Raw genomic sequence first — 21,251 nt, forward strand, 5'->3', positions numbered from 1 at the left:
CCATGATCCAACCCAGGTACCCTCTTCATAGATGACCTATTCTCCCCCACTTGGGGTTCAAACTATCACTCGATGACCCTTTCAATCAATCATATACCCAAACCTACTCAGACAATCCGCCCCCACTATCACACAAACATCCCCCGTGGGGATCGAAATTAAATCGATCAGATAAGGCACCCCAAAGATGTCCAATACACAACCCTAAAACACTCAGGATGCACAAACCCCATTTCTGTTGGCGATATAAACCCACAACAGACACTCCAACTCATTAAGGTGCACACCAAAATCCATATTAAAAGATCGAAACACGAAGGACCAACTCGCGCCCGAGTCAAATAACACAAGAGCAGACAAAGAATTCAATAAGAAAGTACCTATCAGAAACATTACCATAAGCATACCACAATATAACCGACATAACAATAAATAGATACACACCAATCATGACGTCTGGCACTGCCCTAGCCTCCACGGTAGTGAGCTGAAAAGCACGTCCCTGATCCTTCGAGGGCTCTGCCCATCCCTGGCGCCCATCGGTAATCCTCAAAGTGGCTTGTGTCGTGGCCTGTGCCAGCTTGGCATCGAGCAATGGATAGTTGACCTTCACATGGCCAACATGATCACAATGGTAGCAAATCATGTTGATCATTATTGGGGCTGACTGGTGACAATCCCTCGCAAAGTGCCCTTGTTTTCTACATTTGTGGCATCCAGAAGTAGATCGACAAGGACCCTCATGAACTTGTCGTACTTGCCACAAGTGCGTCCTCTCTAACTCCCAGATCTCACATCAGCAGCCTTGAACCGCTTTGCCATAGGCTGCAACTATATAGGCGTCAGCCTTAACTCTCTCGTTTGGATATCCATCTCAATCTCACACCACCTTGCGACCTCATATAACTCAATGAGTGAACCATATCGCTGATTGGAAACAAACTGGCGGATATCCATCGTGAGCATGCTTAAGTACCAGGTCATCTGAGCTTGCTCAGAAGCAGTAAACTCAGGGTAAAACAATGCTCTCTTAGTGAACATCTTGGTGATTTCTATCACCGACTCAGTACCCTAATGCAGGTCTAAATACTCCTGAGCCAATCTCTCCCTCTCAGCCAGAGGAATGTATCTCGAGCGAAACATATCAGAAAACTGCTCCATTGATACATCAGCTCTCAGCTCTGGAGTGTATGAACCAGTAACCAGTCTCCACCAATCCTTCGCTCTAGACCAAATAAGGTTTAGAGTTCACTTGACCTTCTGGTCAGCTGGACAGGAGCAAGTAAAGAATCATCCCTCCACATTGGACAACCAACTCATGGAGATGATCGGATCCTAGGCTACATTAAACATTAGGGGCTTCCTATAGCCGAAGTCCTGGTACTGGAAGTCTCTCCCCTACCAATCCCTGCAACAGCAACGACCGAGATGGTTGCAGCAGCAACAACCTCAAAATATGCAGCGTTAGGGATGAGCAGTTTTTCCCAAATCCCGATCTCGTACTGGTACCGTACCGGAACCGATACTGAACCGTACCGAATTTAAAAATACGGGACGGTAGTTGGTACTCCAAATACATAAATTCGGGAATCGGTACCGCGGGTACCAGTACTAGTACCGAGTACCGGTACCATTCCTGATACCAGTACCGGTGATGTTAATTCGGTTCGGTACTCGGGATTAACTTTTGATCAAATTTGGTATTCGGGAAATCGGGAACGGGACGGGTCGGTACCGGTTCCGCCCCACGCTCATCCCTATGCAGCGTACAAGTCATCAAAGAACTCCATCATAGTGGTCTTGATATACCCAAACAACTCTAGTATCTGCTCCTGGACAATAGAAACCAACTTAGCATGAATCATGTCCCTAACATGAGCCTCAGACATGAAACATCCCAAAAATACAGTCCAAAATTTTCATTTTTAATTATCAATAAAACCATAAATATTATTCATCATATAAAAATCATAAGTGGTGTATCACAAAATATCAACATCTGTTGAAACATATATCAGAGTATAACATCTCAAGCTAAACAAATGGTGTGTGCACTGCAATCATCCCGAACTCTTCCCCTTGCTACCGGAAGTACATGAAACCAAAACTGGAAACTATAAGCACGAAGCTTAGTGAGTCTCCCCAAACTACCACATACCATACACATAATCACATAATAGCATACATTGGGCCTTTCCCACTAAATCGGGCCCCGCCCAACATCGGACCGAAGTTCGGTACACATATAACATATCAACAAGCATATGACATAAACACATAACATAACATATAAACATTCCTCGGGCTTGCCTCGGCATCGGACTGAAGCCCGGAACATATAACATATAACATATAAGGTAAACATTCCTCGGGCTTGCCCTGACATTGGACCCAAGCCCAGAACTAATAAACATACACATGTAAGAATCACAAAGACATCAAGCATACAAACATTCCTCAGGATTGCCCCGACCTCGGACCGATTTCTGGAAACATATAATCTACATCGGGCTAACCCCGGCATCGTACCTAAGTCCGGCATATGTTAACATACATAAACGGGTCGACATTGGTGTCGTCGACCCATTCCTACTGGAGGAAAACTCACCTCACAAAGTTGGCAATTGAATCTCTTGGTAAGGAAATCTCTATCGGTTACTTCCGTGACTCCACAACTAACGTAATCAAAATAACACTTAATTAATATCCAAAATCTTTCTTAGGGTAAAATGACTACTTTACCCATGGTTAAAGTCAACATTTTGGTCAAAGTCAACGTTCTAGGTTGAATCAACTCGCCGAGTTGACCCATCAACTCGCCAAGTTCTATAAAACAAGAATCCTAAAATCACAATCCAACTCGTCGAGTCATCCCTCTGACTCACCGAGTTCCCTTGCTACTCGTAGTCGTGATAAAGCAAGTCAACTCAACGAGTCCTTCCTCAGACTCACCGAGTTCTACCTAGTACATAATCGAGACAAATTGACTCAACTCATCGAGTTCCCTGATGGACTCGACAAGTTCCTCAGTCTGTTAATGAATTAATCCCCTACTCTTCAGATCTAAGCTTCTTATTTCTCATGCACACTGAAAACGTCCTTTTAAGGGTAAAGTTTCCAACTTTAACCGTTTATACCTCTACTTCACGGGTTTAGCTCAAACCCTAACCGTTTAGGACCTAGATCTTGGTCCACAAGCCATCCATACACCAAACTAACACATACAAACAGAGATCTAGACCCTAAATACTACATGAACATGTAAAGATTCCACCTTTCACTCCATGCATGGCCTTTTGGAGCTTAAAAGGCCAAAATGACATCCTATGGCTTGCACGGGGCTTTAATAGTCATAAATTTTGCACCTTTATGCCATGAAAACCCTCCATGATTCCAGATTTGATGGTTCACTCACTTGGGATGTCCAAATCCCAAAGGTCAAGTTTCTTGGACCAAAAACCCAATAAGATGATTATAAAGAGATCTAAGAAGCTACTAGGCAAGTTTGAGACTTGCTTACTAGAAAATGATGAGGAAGAAATGAAGTCTCTGGATCTACTATCTTCTTCTTGAATCCCCAAGCTTCTCCTTCCTTCACAAGCTTCAAAACACACAAAGTTTCACTCACAAAAGGTTCACAATCTCATAATTGCATTAGGGTTTCTGAATCTAGGGTTTGGGACTTGGAGGCTGGAAATCAGGCCAACAAGTGGGGATTAAGATGATTAAATAAGGTGCAAAACCCCAAAATTAGGGTTTCATCCTGGCAGCCCTACTCGTCGAGTTGGGGGCTCTCAACACGTCAAGTAGGTTACTTAAAATCTAGCGTCTCTTTTGATCTCTACTCGACGAGTTCGAGGCTCCCAACTCGTTGAGTTGCTCTACAAAAATGAATAAATTATATTTTAAAAATGCGTACTAGCTAACAGGCATTACAATTCTCCCCCACTTGTCTTAGACTTCGTCCTTGAAGTCTGTTGGGTCAGGAAACAACTCTGGGTAGTACTCCCTTATTTCCTCCTCGGGCTCCCAAGTCCACTCTGAGCCCTTGTAGTGCTTCCACTTCACCTTTACTAGCTCCACCCTCTTGTTCCTCAGCTCCTTCGTCTTCTTTTTTAGAATAGCTATCGGTCTCTCAATGTAATCCAGGCTGTCATCAACTTGAATATCCTCTAGGGGCACAACCGTCGAGTCCTCCCCTAAGCAATTCCACAGCTGAGAAACATGGAAAGTGATGTGGATCTAGCTGGCTCTGCCAGAAGATCCAAACGGTAAGCAACTCGGCCCACCAAGCGAAAACCCTAAACGGGCCCATGCATCTGGGGTCCAGCTTGCCCCACTTCTTGAATCGGATGACACCTTTCCAAGATGACACCTTCAAGAGGACCATGTCGCCTACCTGAAACTCTAAGTCTGAATGGCGCTTGTTCGCATAGCTCTTCTGCCGAATATGAATAGTCTAGAGCCTGCTTTAGACATGTTGGATCCTCTTAGTATTCTTGAGTAGTATCTCCGTGCTCCCCATGTCTCTCTGACCGACCTCACCCAATAGATTGGGGTCCTACATTTCCTCCCGTAGAACATCTTTAAGGGAGGTCGGTATATGATGGTGTGGTAGCTATTGTTATACGAAAATTCTGCTAACAGAAGATACATATCCCAACTGCCACTAAAATCCAAAACACATGCGCGCAACATGTCCTCGAGAGTCTGATTCGTCCTCTCGCTCTGCCCATCCGTCTGAGGATGCAAAGCGGTGCTGAAGTGGGGGAGAGTATCCATCTCGTCGTGGAACTGCTCCAAAATCTGGAAGTGAAACGAACATCTCGGTCTAACACAACCTAAACAGGCACTCCATGTCATGCCACTACCTCACGTACGTAGATCTCCGGTAGCTTTCCAACCGATATACTCTCCTGAATCGCGATGAAGTGAGCACTCTTGGTCAACCGATCCATGATTACCCATATCAAATCTACTCCACGTACAGTCCTGGGAAGCTTCGTGATGAAGTCTGTAGTGATATTTTCCCATTTCTATACGGGAATGTCTAATGGTTGCATCTTGTCTTGTGGGCGCTGGTGTTCAGCCTTGACTTTCCCACAAGTCAATCACCGCTCTATGTACCATGCTACGTCCCGCTTCATGCAGGGCCACCGGTAATGAGGGTGAAGATCACGATATATCTTTGTTGCCTCGGGATGGATGGAGAACCTCGACTTATGGGCCTTATCCATCAGAACCTGTCATACCCCACCCCAATATGGAACCCAGACCCTCACATGCAGGGTCAACAACCCATGACTGCCATAATCAAAGGAGGCCACCTGGCCTATGATCTACTCGTACTTCCAGCGCTCCTCCTTCAGGCCCTTGACCAACGCCTCCCAAATCTACTCTAGCAATGGAGTAATCACTATCATCCTCAAACATATGTCTTGAATCGTGGCTTCCAATGCATTGCGGCTCAGGGCATCGGCCACCACATTGGCCTTGCCCGGGTGGTAAAGGATCTCACAGTCGTAATCCTTCACCACATCTAACCACCGACACTACCTCATGTTCAGATTCGGCTGATCCATGAGGTACCTCAATCTCTTGTGTTTTGTGTAAATGGTACAACGAACCCCATAGAGGTAATGCCGCCAAATCTTGAGGGCGAAAATCACATCCCCCAACTCTAAATCATGTGTCGGATAGTTCGCCTCGAAGCGTAAGCTATCATGGGACCTCGATGCATCAAAACCGCACCCATGCCCGTGATAAAGCGAGTTAACTCTTCGAGTGCTACCTAGTACAAAATCGGGACAAATCGACTCAACTCGTCAAGTTCCTCTATCGACTCGATGAGTTCCTTAGTCTGTTTGGGCCTTCTTAATGGATTAAGGCCCTACTCTTCAGATCTAAGCTTCTTATTTCTCATGCACACTGAAAACATCCTTTTAAGGGTAAAGTTCCCAACTTTACCCGTTAATACCTCTACTTCATGGGTTTAGCTCAAACCCTAACCCTTTAGGACCTTTCTTGGTCCACAAGCCATCTATACACCAAACTAACACATACAAACAAAGATCTAGACCCTAAATTCTACATGAACACGTAAAGCTTCCACCTTTCACTCCATGCATGGCCTTTTGGAGCTTAAAAGGCCAAAATGACATCCTATGGCTTGCATGGGGCTTCAATGGTCATAAAGTTTGCACCTTTATGCCATGAAAACCCTCCATGATTCCAGATCTGATGGTTCGCTCACTTGGGACGTCTAAATCCCAAAGTTCAAGCTTCTTGGACCAAAAACCCAATAAGATGATGATAAAGAGATCTAAGAAGCTACTAGGAAATTTTGAGACTTGCTTACCAGAAAATGATGAGGAAGAAATGAAGTCTTTGGATCTACTATCTTCTTCTTGAATCCCCAAGCTTCTCCTTCCTTCACAAGATTCAAAACACACAAAGTTTCACTCACAAAAGGCTCACAAGCTCACAATTGCATTAGGGTTTCTGAATCTAGGGTTTGGGACTTGGAGGCTGGAAATCAGGCCAGCAAGTGGAGATTAAGATGATTAAATAGGGTGTAAAACCCCAAAATTAGAATTTCATCCTGATAGCCATACTCGTCGAGTTGGGGGCTCTCAACTCGTTGAGTAGGTTACTTAAAATCCCGCGTCTGCTTTGATCTCTATTCGACGAGTTCGGGGGTCCCAACTCGTCGAGTTGCTCTACAAAAATGAATAAATTATGTTTTAAATGCGTACCAGGAAACAGGCGTTACAAGACATCCCTGGCCTATCCTGGCCACTCACCCCTACTCCTAATTTGGTGCTTGACTCAAATCGCCTCGTAACCACCATACTAAAAATAAACCAGAAAATATCAAATCAGGCGAATGTAATACAATAGGAACCATTCCACAACAAAACCCTAGGGGTTGTGACTTCCCTGCTACGCGTACGAGTCCTATGCTTGTAGTAGTAAAGGATCATACTACCTTCCGTACATATCCATATTTTTCTCAAAAGATCATCACAACAACCCCTAATAGCACACACTAGAATATGCATACACCCTGTTCTCACTTCCTATAGAAAGGCTAGACATTCCTTAACTGGTCGGTTGATCCCGCATAACTTATCCATGAAACTTCCACCAACCCTGCAGCACTCTTGTATGCTAATCATACATAACATTGGATCCTATAGATAGTCGAATACTTGATTCTACCCTAAGCCCACAACTAGACAAGGAACAAGAAATAAGGCTAAATCAAACATGCTCAGGCTATAAAATCTTAATTATGTAAAATTTTGGTGAATAAGCAACTACAGTAATGATGTAAATTTCATATAAGGAAGAAACCCTAGGCTATCAGGCATCAGATAATCAGACAATTCTATCATGCAATTCTTGAAGATCCCTAGCCTATCACTAACATGTTGTTCACTAACATGTTGTTCTATCATAACATAACATCAAATAACAGTATGATAATTATGGGTATACTTACTAGCTCCAGTTGATCGTTCACATCACATCCTTTCTTGATTATTTTCTAAAACAATGTTGAAGTCATTTGTAAAACTTTTGCAGTTCCTTAGTTTGAGACTGGATGCACAAATGTTCCTCCAATTCGCTCAAACCAAGGCTCCGATACCAACTTGTAACGCCTCAAAATTCACAACAAATTTAAAACTTTTTAACACAACCCATTTACTAAAAGAAGTGTTTGCAAAACCATTGTTTCCAAAATATTATCTAAAAACAAAGTCTCACAAAGATCAACATGAATCCAAGGATGTGTACAGTCACGCCTTTGCCTTGCTATGGTCCTCTGAAGTACCTGAAACAAAACAAAAACTGTAAGACAACGCTAAGTGAGTTCCCCCAAAGTACCACCACATAAACATAACAAACACTAGCATGCATACAGAGCCTTCAACATGACTAGACAACCTCACCGGGCCTACAACCTATCTGGACCGCTCTCTGGGCGTTCGTCCTGACTGGTCTTCCTTGCAGGCCTTCAGTCTATCCAAACCGTCCTGGGTATCTTGACCTACAACACAAAGCAGAACCGCCTCAACCCGATACACCATCCCATATCAACATATACCATAATAATCAATAGCTAGCACATACAGGTGGTTACACAGATCTAACAGATCATTACAACATAGCAATAACCTATATACTAGGGTACAGATCTAACAAATCACTACAACATAACATCATCCTATATATATATATATATATATATATATATATATATATATATATATCAGGATACAGATCTAACATATCAGTACAACATGACAATATACGGTAAAACTAGGATATTAATCCAATGGGACGGCCTTGGTGTCTTCGACCTATAAGTACATTGAGGAAAACTCACCTTACAGTCTGATGAATAGTAGATCAATACTTTTCTCCAAAATATTGGCTCAACCCAAATCCTGAATTTCAAAACATTTCCATTCTAATTTAAAAACATTTCCCCAAAAATACCCTTGGTCAAAACTGGTCAAAGTCAACAAGTCAACCGAGTCAACACAACAGAGCCAACTCAGGCTTTGTACGCGGGGTGTACTCTGGAGGTACGTGAGTCATACTAACTATTTGAGGCATCGAGGCCAGATCTTTGTACGCACAGCGTACCCTTCGGTATGCCCAACGTACGCAACGGTCCCCCTTTTAACCTATTAAGTGTTTATTTCTTCATGTCCAATTGCAGCTCCAAGGCTAAAATACCATCAAGAGTCATAAAGTTTCCAACTATATGACTTTGCATGTCCATTAAGTGCTTAAAAACAAAATATCAACATCTTAATGCCTTAAAACCTTCTATATCATGCATGGAGTAAAACTAGCCATCAAGACCACATTATTATGACTTAAGACCCCTCATAAGGTCTAAAAGGATGAATTATTTGGTCAAGAGCATTCGATGCTCAAGAATCACCATATTTGGGACCAGAAAGTTCCCTAAAGGAAGAAATGGTTAGATCTACAAGATAGAGCGATCAAGTTATGAACTTTTTACCTTCAAGAGGTTGCTAGCAAGTTAGGAATCCCAGATCTAAGTTGCTTCCAAGCTTCAAGGTTCTTGCACCAACTTCTCCTTCTTCAAGAACACCAAAAAAGGCACAAAAACGAGTTCAGAAACACTCTTCTCAATTAAGGTTTGCTAGAGGACTGAAATCTCAGATGGGGGTTGATCAAAGAATGATAAATGAGGCTATAGTGGTGTTTATATATGGACCAAATCATAAAAAATTACGCCTTAGACTTCCTCCACGGACACCCTGAGTACGAGGTGTACGCCTAGCATACTAGGGTTTGCCATAGTATGCTCAGCGTACACAACGTACGCCCACCGTACTACCTTATTTCCCAAAATTACTAAAATTCCACTATGGGCCATTTTACACTATTTCTTATACTAAAGGACTAAAATGCAATATTTATTCATACATAGGGTTAAAATTGAAAATACCTCAACATCGGGATGTTACAGTCTAGCCTAGCTAATGAACATAGTATCGGCCCACGCGGAGCTCTGTCTCCCTGAACCACTAACTCTCCACCACTTGAGGTCTGAATACATACCAACTGATGCTCACAATCAATCACCAACCCATTGGGGCTCAACCAGTCCATCCCTACAATAACCTTGTTCTCACGGAAATGAATTATAACCAAATCGATCATATACTGCTTGCTGAACATCTCAAGAATGCAACCCCGATGAACCCTCAATACTCGGACAAATCGATCGTCTACAATCTTAACCTGTAATGGAAAATCCAACTCTCCCAAAGCTCCAACAAACCGCTTGCTCAGCGCAAGGGATATAAAAGATCAGGTAGCCCCCGAATCAAACAATACCAGGGCAGAGATAACGTTCACAAGTAATGATCCTACAACAAAACATACAAATAGAAGAAAAAAATCAACATGAATAAAGAGATAAGGAGACGATACATACCCGTCACCACATCAGGTATTGCACGGGCCTCCTCGGTTGTCAGCTGAAAAGCCCTGCTCCTCACAACTTGCACGTCCACCTTGCCTGGCAGCCATTAGTAATCCGAAGATTCGTTGGATCGGGTGCTACCACTGGTCCCACTACTACTAGAATCGGGTAATTGGCCTTCTTATGGCCCCTCTGATTGCAATGTAAGAAAATCAGGTCAGATACCAGGGTAGTGGTGGTAGTAGTAGTAGTATAATCCCTGCTAATATGTCTCGTCTGGACGCACTTGAAGCAGCAAGAACTGCCCACCCTGGAAGCCCCCTCATGTATCCTGCTGCACTTTCCACAACAACTCCTACTCGGCTAGCCCCTCGACCTCGAGTCAAATACCTTGGGCCTCTTGCTTGCACTCCCTAAACCCTAATCCTGATTTGACTTCCTCTTCCACTCCATCTCCAAATCAATATCCCTTTCTCTAGATCTTGCAATCATATCCTCTAGTGTCTTGCAACCAGATCGACTCTCGAACTGCCAGATATCACTCCTCATCATATCATGGTATCTTGCCTTCTTCATCTCCTCATCCACCACATACCGCAAAACCAACAACACCCTCTCATGGAACATTGTAGTGATCTCAGCCACCGTCTCAGTAGTCTGGCGAAGGTCATGGAACTCCCTCACAAACGGTTTCACCTTAATTACCGGTGCAAACTCATCTCAAAATCTAGTCACATATTCATTTCATGTCATCGAATCAAGTGTTTCATTTCCCACAGATCGCCCAACCTCCTCCCACGAATCCCGATCTCTATCTTTAAAAAGACAGGAAACAAGTCTGACATTTGCCCCCATCAGGGAAACTGCTAGTGCAGAAGTCATTAACGACATCTGCTAACCATCATATGCTCGCAATAGGGGTCCTTCTCCCCGAAGTAATCTGGATCCCCACAAGCCCAGAACTCACAAAAGGTCAACGTGCAAGCTCTCATCAATGCCACCATCTCTGAACGAAAAGCACCCAAACGCTCATCCAAAATCTCCATAATTCCCTCATTGACAATACTAAAGATCACAGGATTCTGCTCAAGTATGCATCGGGTAATCTCAGATGAAATGAACTCCTGCATCTGTTCATGCAACTTCCCGGCTCCAGAACCCGAGCTTGGACCCTCACCAGCACTATAATCACTAATTGGTCTTCCTCAAAGGGACACCATACTGAAAATAGACCACTTAAACCATCAAAGCATGCATAAATAAATATTAAGGAGTCTCATACTCTATAAGCTTTTTGGATTCATCGCAACACTCCTTGGATCAAGTACGGATCCTCTTCTTCCAGTAGTATGGGCCTATACTAACTTCCCCATCTATATGTACTTTCCTCAAGGATCACTTTAAATCCTTCAAGTCACTCCTTATCCTTACATACTACCCTCAACAAGACAAGGCTCCCCACATTAAATCTCTTCCTAGGTTTTCCTAGGGCAATCCCCACACCACTCTCTGCCATCAGCTATAGAAGTAACTCCCTCTAACATCCTCTAGTTATCTCACTAATACAATTACATATTATCGACACCAGATAATTCTTCGAATGAAATGTCTCACATTACAAAGGTTGGTCTTAGACAAGAGCTACGCAATAGAGTTAAACCTAACCTTTTAAAATTATGTAGTCTCAATAATATATAACTTAGCATATTCACTTACTAGTTAGTTGAAGTTAATGTGAACCTAAAAAGCACAAAGCAAGTAGCATTCGAGAATTGATTAATCATAATCAAGCATACCCTAAGCAGGCCATCCTATTACTGACTGATCAATACTAGAATGCAAGTCTACAAGATCATATAGTAGGAATACAAAGCCATATTCCCTAGCATTCTATCATGTTATCCTGAGCAAATCATTAGCCCTAATATAACATGTGATTCACTGATTCACAATTAAAATCATAACATAAACCTGTATGGATATTTTGGGAAAACTTACTTGAGCTCGATCGATTACATGCACCACACCCTTTTTCTTTTATTAAAATACCCTTTTATACAACATTTTGATTTTGTAAAATATACCAAATCCTTATTGAGTTCAGACACACCCGAGAGTAGGCTTGAATCCCTCAACCTAAGGTTGTGATACCAACTTGTAACATCCCAAAAATTAAGATTAAAAACTTTGATTTTTAAATTAATATAACCGTTATCCAAACATCATCATATAAACCATGGTGAATCAAAGTGTATCAATAACATCCAAGTACATCAGAGTAATATACAAATGCAAAACGATGTGGTATGTGCACTACAATCATCCTGGGCTCTTTCCCTTCAAACCAGAAATACTTGAAACATAAACTAAAAACCGTAAGCAAAAAAGCTTAGTGAGTTCCCCAAAATACCACATACCATACATATAAAACATATAATAGGCCCCGCCCGGCATCGAGGCCCACTCTGTAAAAAGATCTGTCAGTCATCAGACCCCGCCCAGTATACATATAACATATAAACACATGCATAAAAATCACAAATATAAATAACATACAATACAATCATCAGGCTCCGTTGGCATCGGGCCCCACCCGATAATCATATAAACACATAACACATGAAAGTGTCACCCGTACAACTAGCATTCTAAACATCACAAACCATGGGTAGACATTGGTTCCTTCGACTCGCTAAACATAGTGAGGAAATTAATCTCAAACTGCAGAATCTCTCAGATAAAAATCTCAATCTATTGGTCCGGAAAATCCCCGCGTTATCATCATCAATAATATCCAATTAATAATTGGATCTCGACCCATAAACAAAAATCTAAGCTACTTCTCCAATTCTAAGGTAAAAGACCATTTTACCTTTTTTCTTAATTGGCTCATAAACAAGGCCCAACCCATCTACTCAAAAGGCCCAAATTCCTTAAATGGCATCCTAAGGCCCAATATGGTATAACTTCCTAATTGGACCCAAAAACTATCATGGACCTAATCCAAAGAAAGTCCATAGTCTATCCAAGGCCCAAAGTCAGAAATCCCATGGCCCAATAAGGCCCGAACCCTAAAAGCCCAAAACACGACCCAAACCCATGGAAGTCAAATCGAAAGTCAATCTGCTGAGTACGCGGGTCGTACTCAGCTTGTATGCATAGAGTACTCCTTCTGGGGCCAGTATGCATAACATACTAGTTGGGTACGCCTAACGTACTCCCCAAAATACCAAGCCAATTCATTAAGCACTTCATTTATTACGCCAATTGTAACAACCCAAAAATCAGGGGTAAAATTTTTATTTTTAATATAGCTATAACATTGATACCATTTATCCTAAACATTTCAAATCATCATTAAGTAAAACATATATTAGAGTTCATCCCAAAATCGTTCGTTGAAGAATTCATAGGTGTGTACACTCCGATCAATCCGAGCCCTTCCTTTCCAAAACGATGATACCTGAAACCATAAACAAACATGTAAGCATGAAGCTTAGTGAGTTTCCCAGAGTATACCATACACACAATTCACATATCACATATCCTATTAGCTATTAAATCTACCTTATAATACATAATCCATGTATACAAAAACCTGTAAGGATGTCGTGGGCTCCCCCCAGGGTCTTACTGAAGGGTTTTGAGCATTCTAACACTCCTAAGGTGTACATGCAACCCTAAATACCTTGGATCTATGTTTTCTCTATTATACATGCAAATATCAATTTCCAAGGTATTATTCTAACTAGCATAATATGAAGTACATATAATATAAATTCTAGTAGAATTACATACCTCTTTGTTGTAGCTTGCTTCCATGGAGCTTAAGGGCCTAGTGCCTCAAATGTGACACCTCAAATGGTTCAGACAACATCACCAACATCTTGGAATAACTTGAGAGAAAAGGTTCCTATGCTCATATTGGCTATCCCTCATGTGTACACACACTAGTTCCATTTCATGAACCATAAACCTCTTTATATAGTGTGGATGATTAGGGTTACATTCATGTAAACCCTAATACCCATGACCTTTCATTTCCATAGGATCCATGGGTTAAAACACTCCATGGACTATCCATGAAAGCTTGTTCCAAGGGATTTGGAATGATCATAGTTGTCTGAACCAGACAACTACAATGGGAGAAATTCAAGTTAGTTGATTTAAAGTCATTAATATAACACTCAATATGAAATATTAAGGCTAGGACCCAACACAATATTTTATAACTTGGAAGAGGGATGCCGTAATCCAAGCTATAAAATATTTGAAGGTAGGAGAATGACGATTCACGAATTTCCACCATGAAAAACAAAACAATTTATTAGGTTTTACTTGGATTTGAAACTCCTAGATATTTTGAGATTCATTGAACTTTTTAATGGTATGTTTCAATCTTGATTGTTCCCTCTCAAGTTTTGTGACTATCACTAAATTAATTCCAAGTTAATTCTTTATCAATACTAATTAAAATACATGATTTCATATTAGTAAATTAGAACTTATAATATATTAATAAATCATATATAACCTTCTCTCCATCCTAACAAATTGTCCTGATGATATGCAACCCAAATGGACCATGCTACTCTCAGGTCGAGTACATACCAATAATATTTATGGGCTTAGACATCTAATCCAACAATAATCTCATTCCCGAATAAATCATACTATTATCCCTGTAGGAAGCATACTCTTGTTCCCAAAGGAACCATGCTCTTATCCCCGTAGGAACCATACTCTTTTTCTCGAAAGTACCATTTATCTTTATATTTGTATCTTTGTTATGTGACTCGTCACATAACAATTGTCCCATGGATAATCTATCTCTTTATTTCATCAATAGATCGTCTAATATTTCTCTTCTAGTACCTATTCTTCATCTGCATCTAATAACATATTGGTACTCTACACACTACCATTCATGTTTATACATACTTACATATTCTTATGATTATACTATATATAATCATCATCTTCTATCTTTATCTACTATCTCTTCGGTATTAGCAAATAACCTTTTTATCTACTTAACAGACTTGAGGTATACTTACATACTCTGCTATATGTTTCTAACATATACCTCATACATACTCTAGTTTATATGTACATAATCTGATACATGTTCTTACAAGTATAATCATATATCTTCATCTCATCACTTAGATACATTCACTTAGTTCCCCAAGATTCAACATACAAACACACACACACACACCCATATATATATATATATATATAAGGTGAGCTATTACTCACACACACACATTCTCTTTCTCTAGATTATTTTCTATCTCTCTCTCTCTCTCTTTCTCTTTATATATATATATATAAAGAGAAATAGAGAGAGAGAGAGAGAGAGATAGAAAATAATCTAGAGAAAGAGAATGTGTGTGTGTGAGTAATAGCTCACCTTATCAGTTAGTGAAGACTAATTGTCCCACATTTTTCAATTCTATCACTGAAGCATTCTGAATCCATCTTCTTTGCTCTTAGGCCTATTTATACAAATACACAAGCATCTTAATACTTGTCTTATCCTACTAAGAGCTTTAGACTCTCTAAGTCAAAATAAGTACTTAATGGACCATAACTTTATCTTTTCATTCTCTAAATCTTAATCTACTTGAAATAATGAATTAAGCATCACATACTACTTAATTCATTATAATCTACTCTAATGCATCAATTCAAAATAATCACTAGTTAGGGTTTCAAACCCTAACTCTCATTGGATTGATTACACCATAGGAATCACTTTCTAAGATTGATTAAAGCATTTAAGCATTATCATCTACATCATAATCAAGTTATAGGTTGATCAATTCAACCAATCTATTCTAACTAACAATTTCCCCAAAATAGAGAAATAATACCTTGATGTGGAGAGGAGGAAAATCCTAACAACTCACTATCTCTAGCTTCTCTTGGCATGGATTTGACCCTAAAATCGCTATCTTTAAGCTCCCAATCGATCATCCCTTCAAAATGATCTAATGAGCTCTAACAGGTATGTAACCCATCTTAAATCCTCAACGTGCTGTGGTGGCTAATTGAACTATGGTCAACAGCAGCCACATGCTTGTCACGTCATGGAGTTCTACTTTCCACGTTATGGTGCTCTTTCTCAATGGCATCCTACTTTGGTCACTGCATTGTGGTGCCCGTACACCGCATCACAGAAGCATAGTACATTGTCGTTCTCTCTTACAAAGAAGAACTATGTTTGCATCCACTCACCGCACCGTGGCGAGTTATGTTCCGCCCTATAGTAACTAGGAATCAGCAAACTGCATTGATGATTTCATTCCAGTTTTGGGGACATCGATCTTTTACCCCAACTTCTAACCTTCATAACTTCTTTGTTTCCAACCCGCTTTTCTATGATGTTTATATTCACACTAAGATGGGACTCTACAATTCTATTAAGTCACTTATTACTGACTTAATACGGTTCTAATCTATTAAGTCACAAAGTTAGCCCAAAAACATATAAATATTCATTTTACCCTTTTGGCCAAAATGCATCTTCTCATGCATTTTTTCTCTTGAACTTCCTCATATACCCTCTTCTACGTGCCTTAAACTTATCTTGGCCATTTTTATGAAGTCACAACTTCATAATCTCATCTTTTTCTCATAAATGACTATTTTACCCTTTTGGTCAATATTTGACTAAAAGTCAACTTTCTCTAATTTAGGGTTCTTACAATCTACCCTCCTTAAAGAGATTTCATCCTCAAAATATTTTCTTACTCTCTTGGTCATTTTCTCACTTAACGACCCATTTCTAATAGGGATGAGCATAAGTGGGTACCCACCTCATTTGGAGAGAACCGGAACCGGTGGTTCCTAGAAAGTTAGAACCGGAACCGCTCTAGGCAGTTCTTAAATGTTTGGAACCAGTCCCGGAACTGGCGGTTCCTGTTCTGGGAGCGGGTAACCCGGTTACATTAATTTTATTAACTTTTATCGATAAAACCGCAATTTAGTTCGATCCAAATCAAGTCAATTTAGTGACGGACAAAATCGAACCAATATATTCTAAATCGGTCTAAGTAATATATATATATATATATATATATATATATATATATACATAAGCCGGTTCCGGCGGGTACCCAGCAGGTAGCGGTTCCGAAAAAATGAGAACCGGAACTGTAACCGCTTAGACGGTTCCATAACTTTAGGTACCAGAACCGGAACCACTTACGGCGATTACAGTTCCAAAAACGGCAGTTCCGAGGCGGTTCCGGTTCCAAAAGCGGGTACCCGGTTCCGATGCTCATCCCTAATTTCTAAGGTTATTTTCTTCTTTAACCTCTTACTGAAATAACTATCTACTTTCCTTTTCTTTGCATTTTCAATGTGATGGCGAATCTTTCTTCATTTCTCTATTCAAAAAGGTTGTTAAGGGACTTCTATTACTCTATATACTCTTATGCAATCACATTGCATACTTAGCACTATTTTTCACCTTTTGTTCTCACTTTTCACAACCACGTGCATAAACTTACCTCTTTCGTTCTTGATCGGTTCTCCATGTTCTCCCGGTAACCACTTTTCCCGAATTACAATAAAGTCACTAAGTTCACCAAAATTCGATACTAAGATCGAGTTTCAAATTTCAAGAGAGTCACTATATTATCACAAAATTTTGATTTTGACACCGGGTTTTTTTTTTCTCAATTATGGGTTATATTTTCAGTTTTGTTGCTATTTCAACCAACAGACCGATTCAGAAGATGCTATTATGGTTTAGACGCTTGATTTGTACGAAAAATAAATAAAGGTCAGTATAATGGTTCAAACTCACTTACAATTCAGCGAAAAGGGCATAGTCACCCTTTCAAGAGATATTATTGCGGTTAAGAAGCTCGATGTTCACAACAAAAAAATGACATGACAATATTGTGATGTGGAAGCCACATCCGATCTTATGTGGTAGGATTGAGTTTTAAATATCGTGTTTGCATCGAACCCAATTTCACATATCTTTTTAGGTCGAAGAAGTGGGTCAAACTCACTTAAAGGTCAGCGAGAAGGACTTACTCATCCATTTAGGTGACACTTTTATTATAATGTTTAATGTTTAATTCTCGTCAGAGTATTTATTCACAAATGGCGTAAAGGTCAATCTAGTGGTTCAAACTCACTTAAAAGTCAGTGAAAAGGGTGTACTCACCCTTTAATGAGATGCTATTGTGGTTGAGAAGCTTAATTTGTACAACAAGTGAATGAAGACCCCTACAAGGTTTATCAAGGAGATGCTTAGTGAGTTTGAACCACTAAATCGACCTTGTAGGGGTCTTTAATTATTTGTTGTACAAATCGAGCTTCTAAATTACAATAACATCTTCTAGAAGGGTGACTGTGCCCTTTTTCCTAACTTGTAAGTGAGTTTGAATTATTGGACTGACCTTCATTTAATTGTTGTACAAACCGAGCTTCTAAACCGCATCATCTCCTGAATCGGTCAATTGGTTAATATTGCAACAAAATTGTAAATGTAATGATATAATTGAAAATAAATAAATAAATAAATAAATAAACTCAATATCAAAATCGAAATTTTATGGTAATATAATGAGTTTCTTGCATTTTGAAACTCGGTGTCAAAATCAAAATTTTGGTGAACTTAGTGATTTAATTTGAGAAAAATGGTTACCAAGAGAATATGAAAAAATTATCATTTGATTGATATTGCAACAAAATTATAAATATAATAAAATAATTAAAAATAATAAAAATTTCATGTAAAAATCAATATTTTATGTTAATAGTGAGTTTCTTGTCATTGAAATCAACCGTTGAAGGCCTTAAGTGACACCATATGAAATTGAGGATGCAACAAACCTTGAGGACTAAAATCGTAATTTACAAAACTAAATATGAGGCTTGAAGTGAGGTTACCATATGAAATTGAGGATGCAACAAACCTTGAGGACTAAAATCATAATTTACAAAACTAAATACATGCGATAACAAATTTTGTTTGGAAAATGACATGGATATCGGATAGTGTTGGATTACACCTTTGAAATTTGAATCTTTATGTTTTGAAGTAGTTATATATTTGGTAACATATAGATATACACATAACATAATAAAATTAAGATGTAATTTTGTTTCTCTTTTTGAAAATATTCATACACAAAACCAATTTTATATCCTCTCTTCATTAAAATAAAAGGAAAACTAAATTAAATTGGGTGAGATGAATATTCACTCAACAGACAAAACTTTTCATTTCTTTTTTCTGAAAGGAAAGGAAAACAAGACTACTCATCTCTTTTGTATCTATGATTGTACTACCACTTCTAAATTCTTTTTTATATAACGACAACTTCATGAAGAATCGTAACCCATTTCATCTCTCAATCTCACTTACTTTCTTACATCTATAATGGCTATCTCTTCTTGCCTTTGTCACCATCAATTGGCACTCAAGGTATTGATTCTTTCCCATTTTACTGTATCTACGTGTGTCTGCATATGCTAAAACAACCTCACCTTCAACATTCATGATTTATTTGCCATTTTGCGATCTGGGTTCGATATTTCACGTTCATGGTGCTGAATTTGGTTGATTTTTCCAATTTGTGTATTTGCAAATGTCGTAATACTTCACCTTTGCATATTCATGATTTGTTTTCCGATTTACCAACTGGGTATGATTAATTTTGCTTTCTTCGTATCAATTTGGTTATTTGTGCCCATTTCACTCTGTTTATATCATCTATTTTGTGTGTTGTGTGTTTGCGGATTGAATCATCACTTTGCGTATATATGTTATGATGTTCATATACTTATATAACTTGTTTGTTTGTACTTTTCCCCCAATTGAATTGGTTTGCTTTTCCGTTTCCATTTTTGAACTCGATTGGCAATTTAGGGTTCATAAATGTTATATCTTTGTTGTAGATTAACCTCTTGACGACTGCATCCAAACACTCCAAATCCACATTCGCTCTTAAACCCATCAACACCGAATTTTACGGAATACATATCGGAAACAAGCTAAGAAATCAATGGAGTTTTATGAGAGGATCAGGAGCTATAATCATACCAAACGAAAGCTTCAATCTGCGTCAAAACCAGTCAAAACTGCAAGTATCATGTAATCCATTCTTACCCTTTGTTTATCATGAGATAAGTTATCGATTAAACATCTAGAACTTTGTTAATCTTATCATTTTATAGTTCGATTTGATCTTTGTTCATGTAGGTTTTGCTAGTATGCAATTAGCGAGTGATGCTTTTACATTAGGAACTGCTGCTGTTCTTCCCTTCTACACTCTTATGGTCGCAGCTCCAAAATCCGAATTGGTAAATTTTACAATGTTATAAAGCAAACAAAAAAAAAAGAAAAAAAAAAGGTATCCAAATAACTATTTAATGCTTTTTCATTTGACTTTATAAAAACAAGAATTAATCTTATAAACTATATATAGATATTTCTTTTTGACATAATACATAAAGAACTAAGCTTTAAACTTTCCCTAATTCCCTATATGGGACTGTGTCTAGCTGATGTGGGACACTGACAGGTTTTACCTTGCAGACTAAAAAGTGTATGAGAAGTAGCATACCATATGTATTGCTTGGCGTTTTATACTCGTATCTTCTTTATCTTTCGTGGACCCCGGATACATTTCGGTTGATGTTCGCAAGCAAATATTGGCTGCCCGAGGTAAGAATTTCCGCCCGAGTGATTTGCTAAATGATAATAGCCGATTTTTAACTTTACCATGGTTTACTTTCAGCTTCCGGGTGTAGCTAAGATGTTTTCTAATGAGATGACATTAGCCTCGGCTTGGATCCATTTGTTAGCCGTTGACCTCTACGCCGCAAGGTAGGAGGGTATTTACGTTTTTTTGCACAGACAAGATATCAGTAGCCATTCATTGTCCCACCTTTATAGATGGATGAAAATTTGTAAATTATGTACCATTGTGTATAAGTCTGGTGCATGCCAAAAATAGTCTGGTGCATATCAAACACAGTATATGAAACAACAGTTGTACCGATTGAAACTAACTTGTGGTTTTGATTGGTGGAAACAGACAGGTGTATCAGGATGGATTGGAGAATGAGATCGAGACGCGACATTCGGTTTCTCTTTGTTTGTTGTTTTGTCCAATTGGGATACTTGTTCATGCTATCACCAAGGCTTTAATTAGTACATTTAGAGAATCAAAAAGTGAGATTCATTGATGTTTTTATTTTTCCTATCAAGTGGTGGTGCATTTATTTGCTCAAGTCTTTTAATCTA

The 21,251-nt window shown here is 39.3% G+C and overlaps 1 protein-coding gene across 1 annotated transcript; it reads left to right on the forward strand.

The window, feature by feature from the left end:
* The first annotated feature begins 19,261 nt into the window (after positions 1-19,261).
* Positions 19,262-21,238, forward strand: ABA4 (abscisic acid (aba)-deficient 4). The gene is made up of 6 exons (XM_078985472.1): positions 19,262-19,427; positions 19,901-20,096; positions 20,205-20,305; positions 20,541-20,669; positions 20,743-20,831; positions 21,043-21,238. The coding sequence occupies exons 1-6, from the start codon at positions 19,383-19,385 to the stop codon at positions 21,191-21,193; spliced, it is 711 nt and encodes a 236-aa protein (XP_078841598.1). The 5' UTR covers positions 19,262-19,382; the 3' UTR covers positions 21,194-21,238.
* Positions 21,239-21,251: the final 13 nt, after the last annotated feature.

Source organism: Lactuca saligna, chromosome 3 (assembly GCF_052625555.1).
Source record: "Lactuca saligna cultivar CGN05327 chromosome 3, ASM5262555v1, whole genome shotgun sequence".
Taxonomy (NCBI): Eukaryota; Viridiplantae; Streptophyta; class Magnoliopsida; order Asterales; family Asteraceae; genus Lactuca; species Lactuca saligna.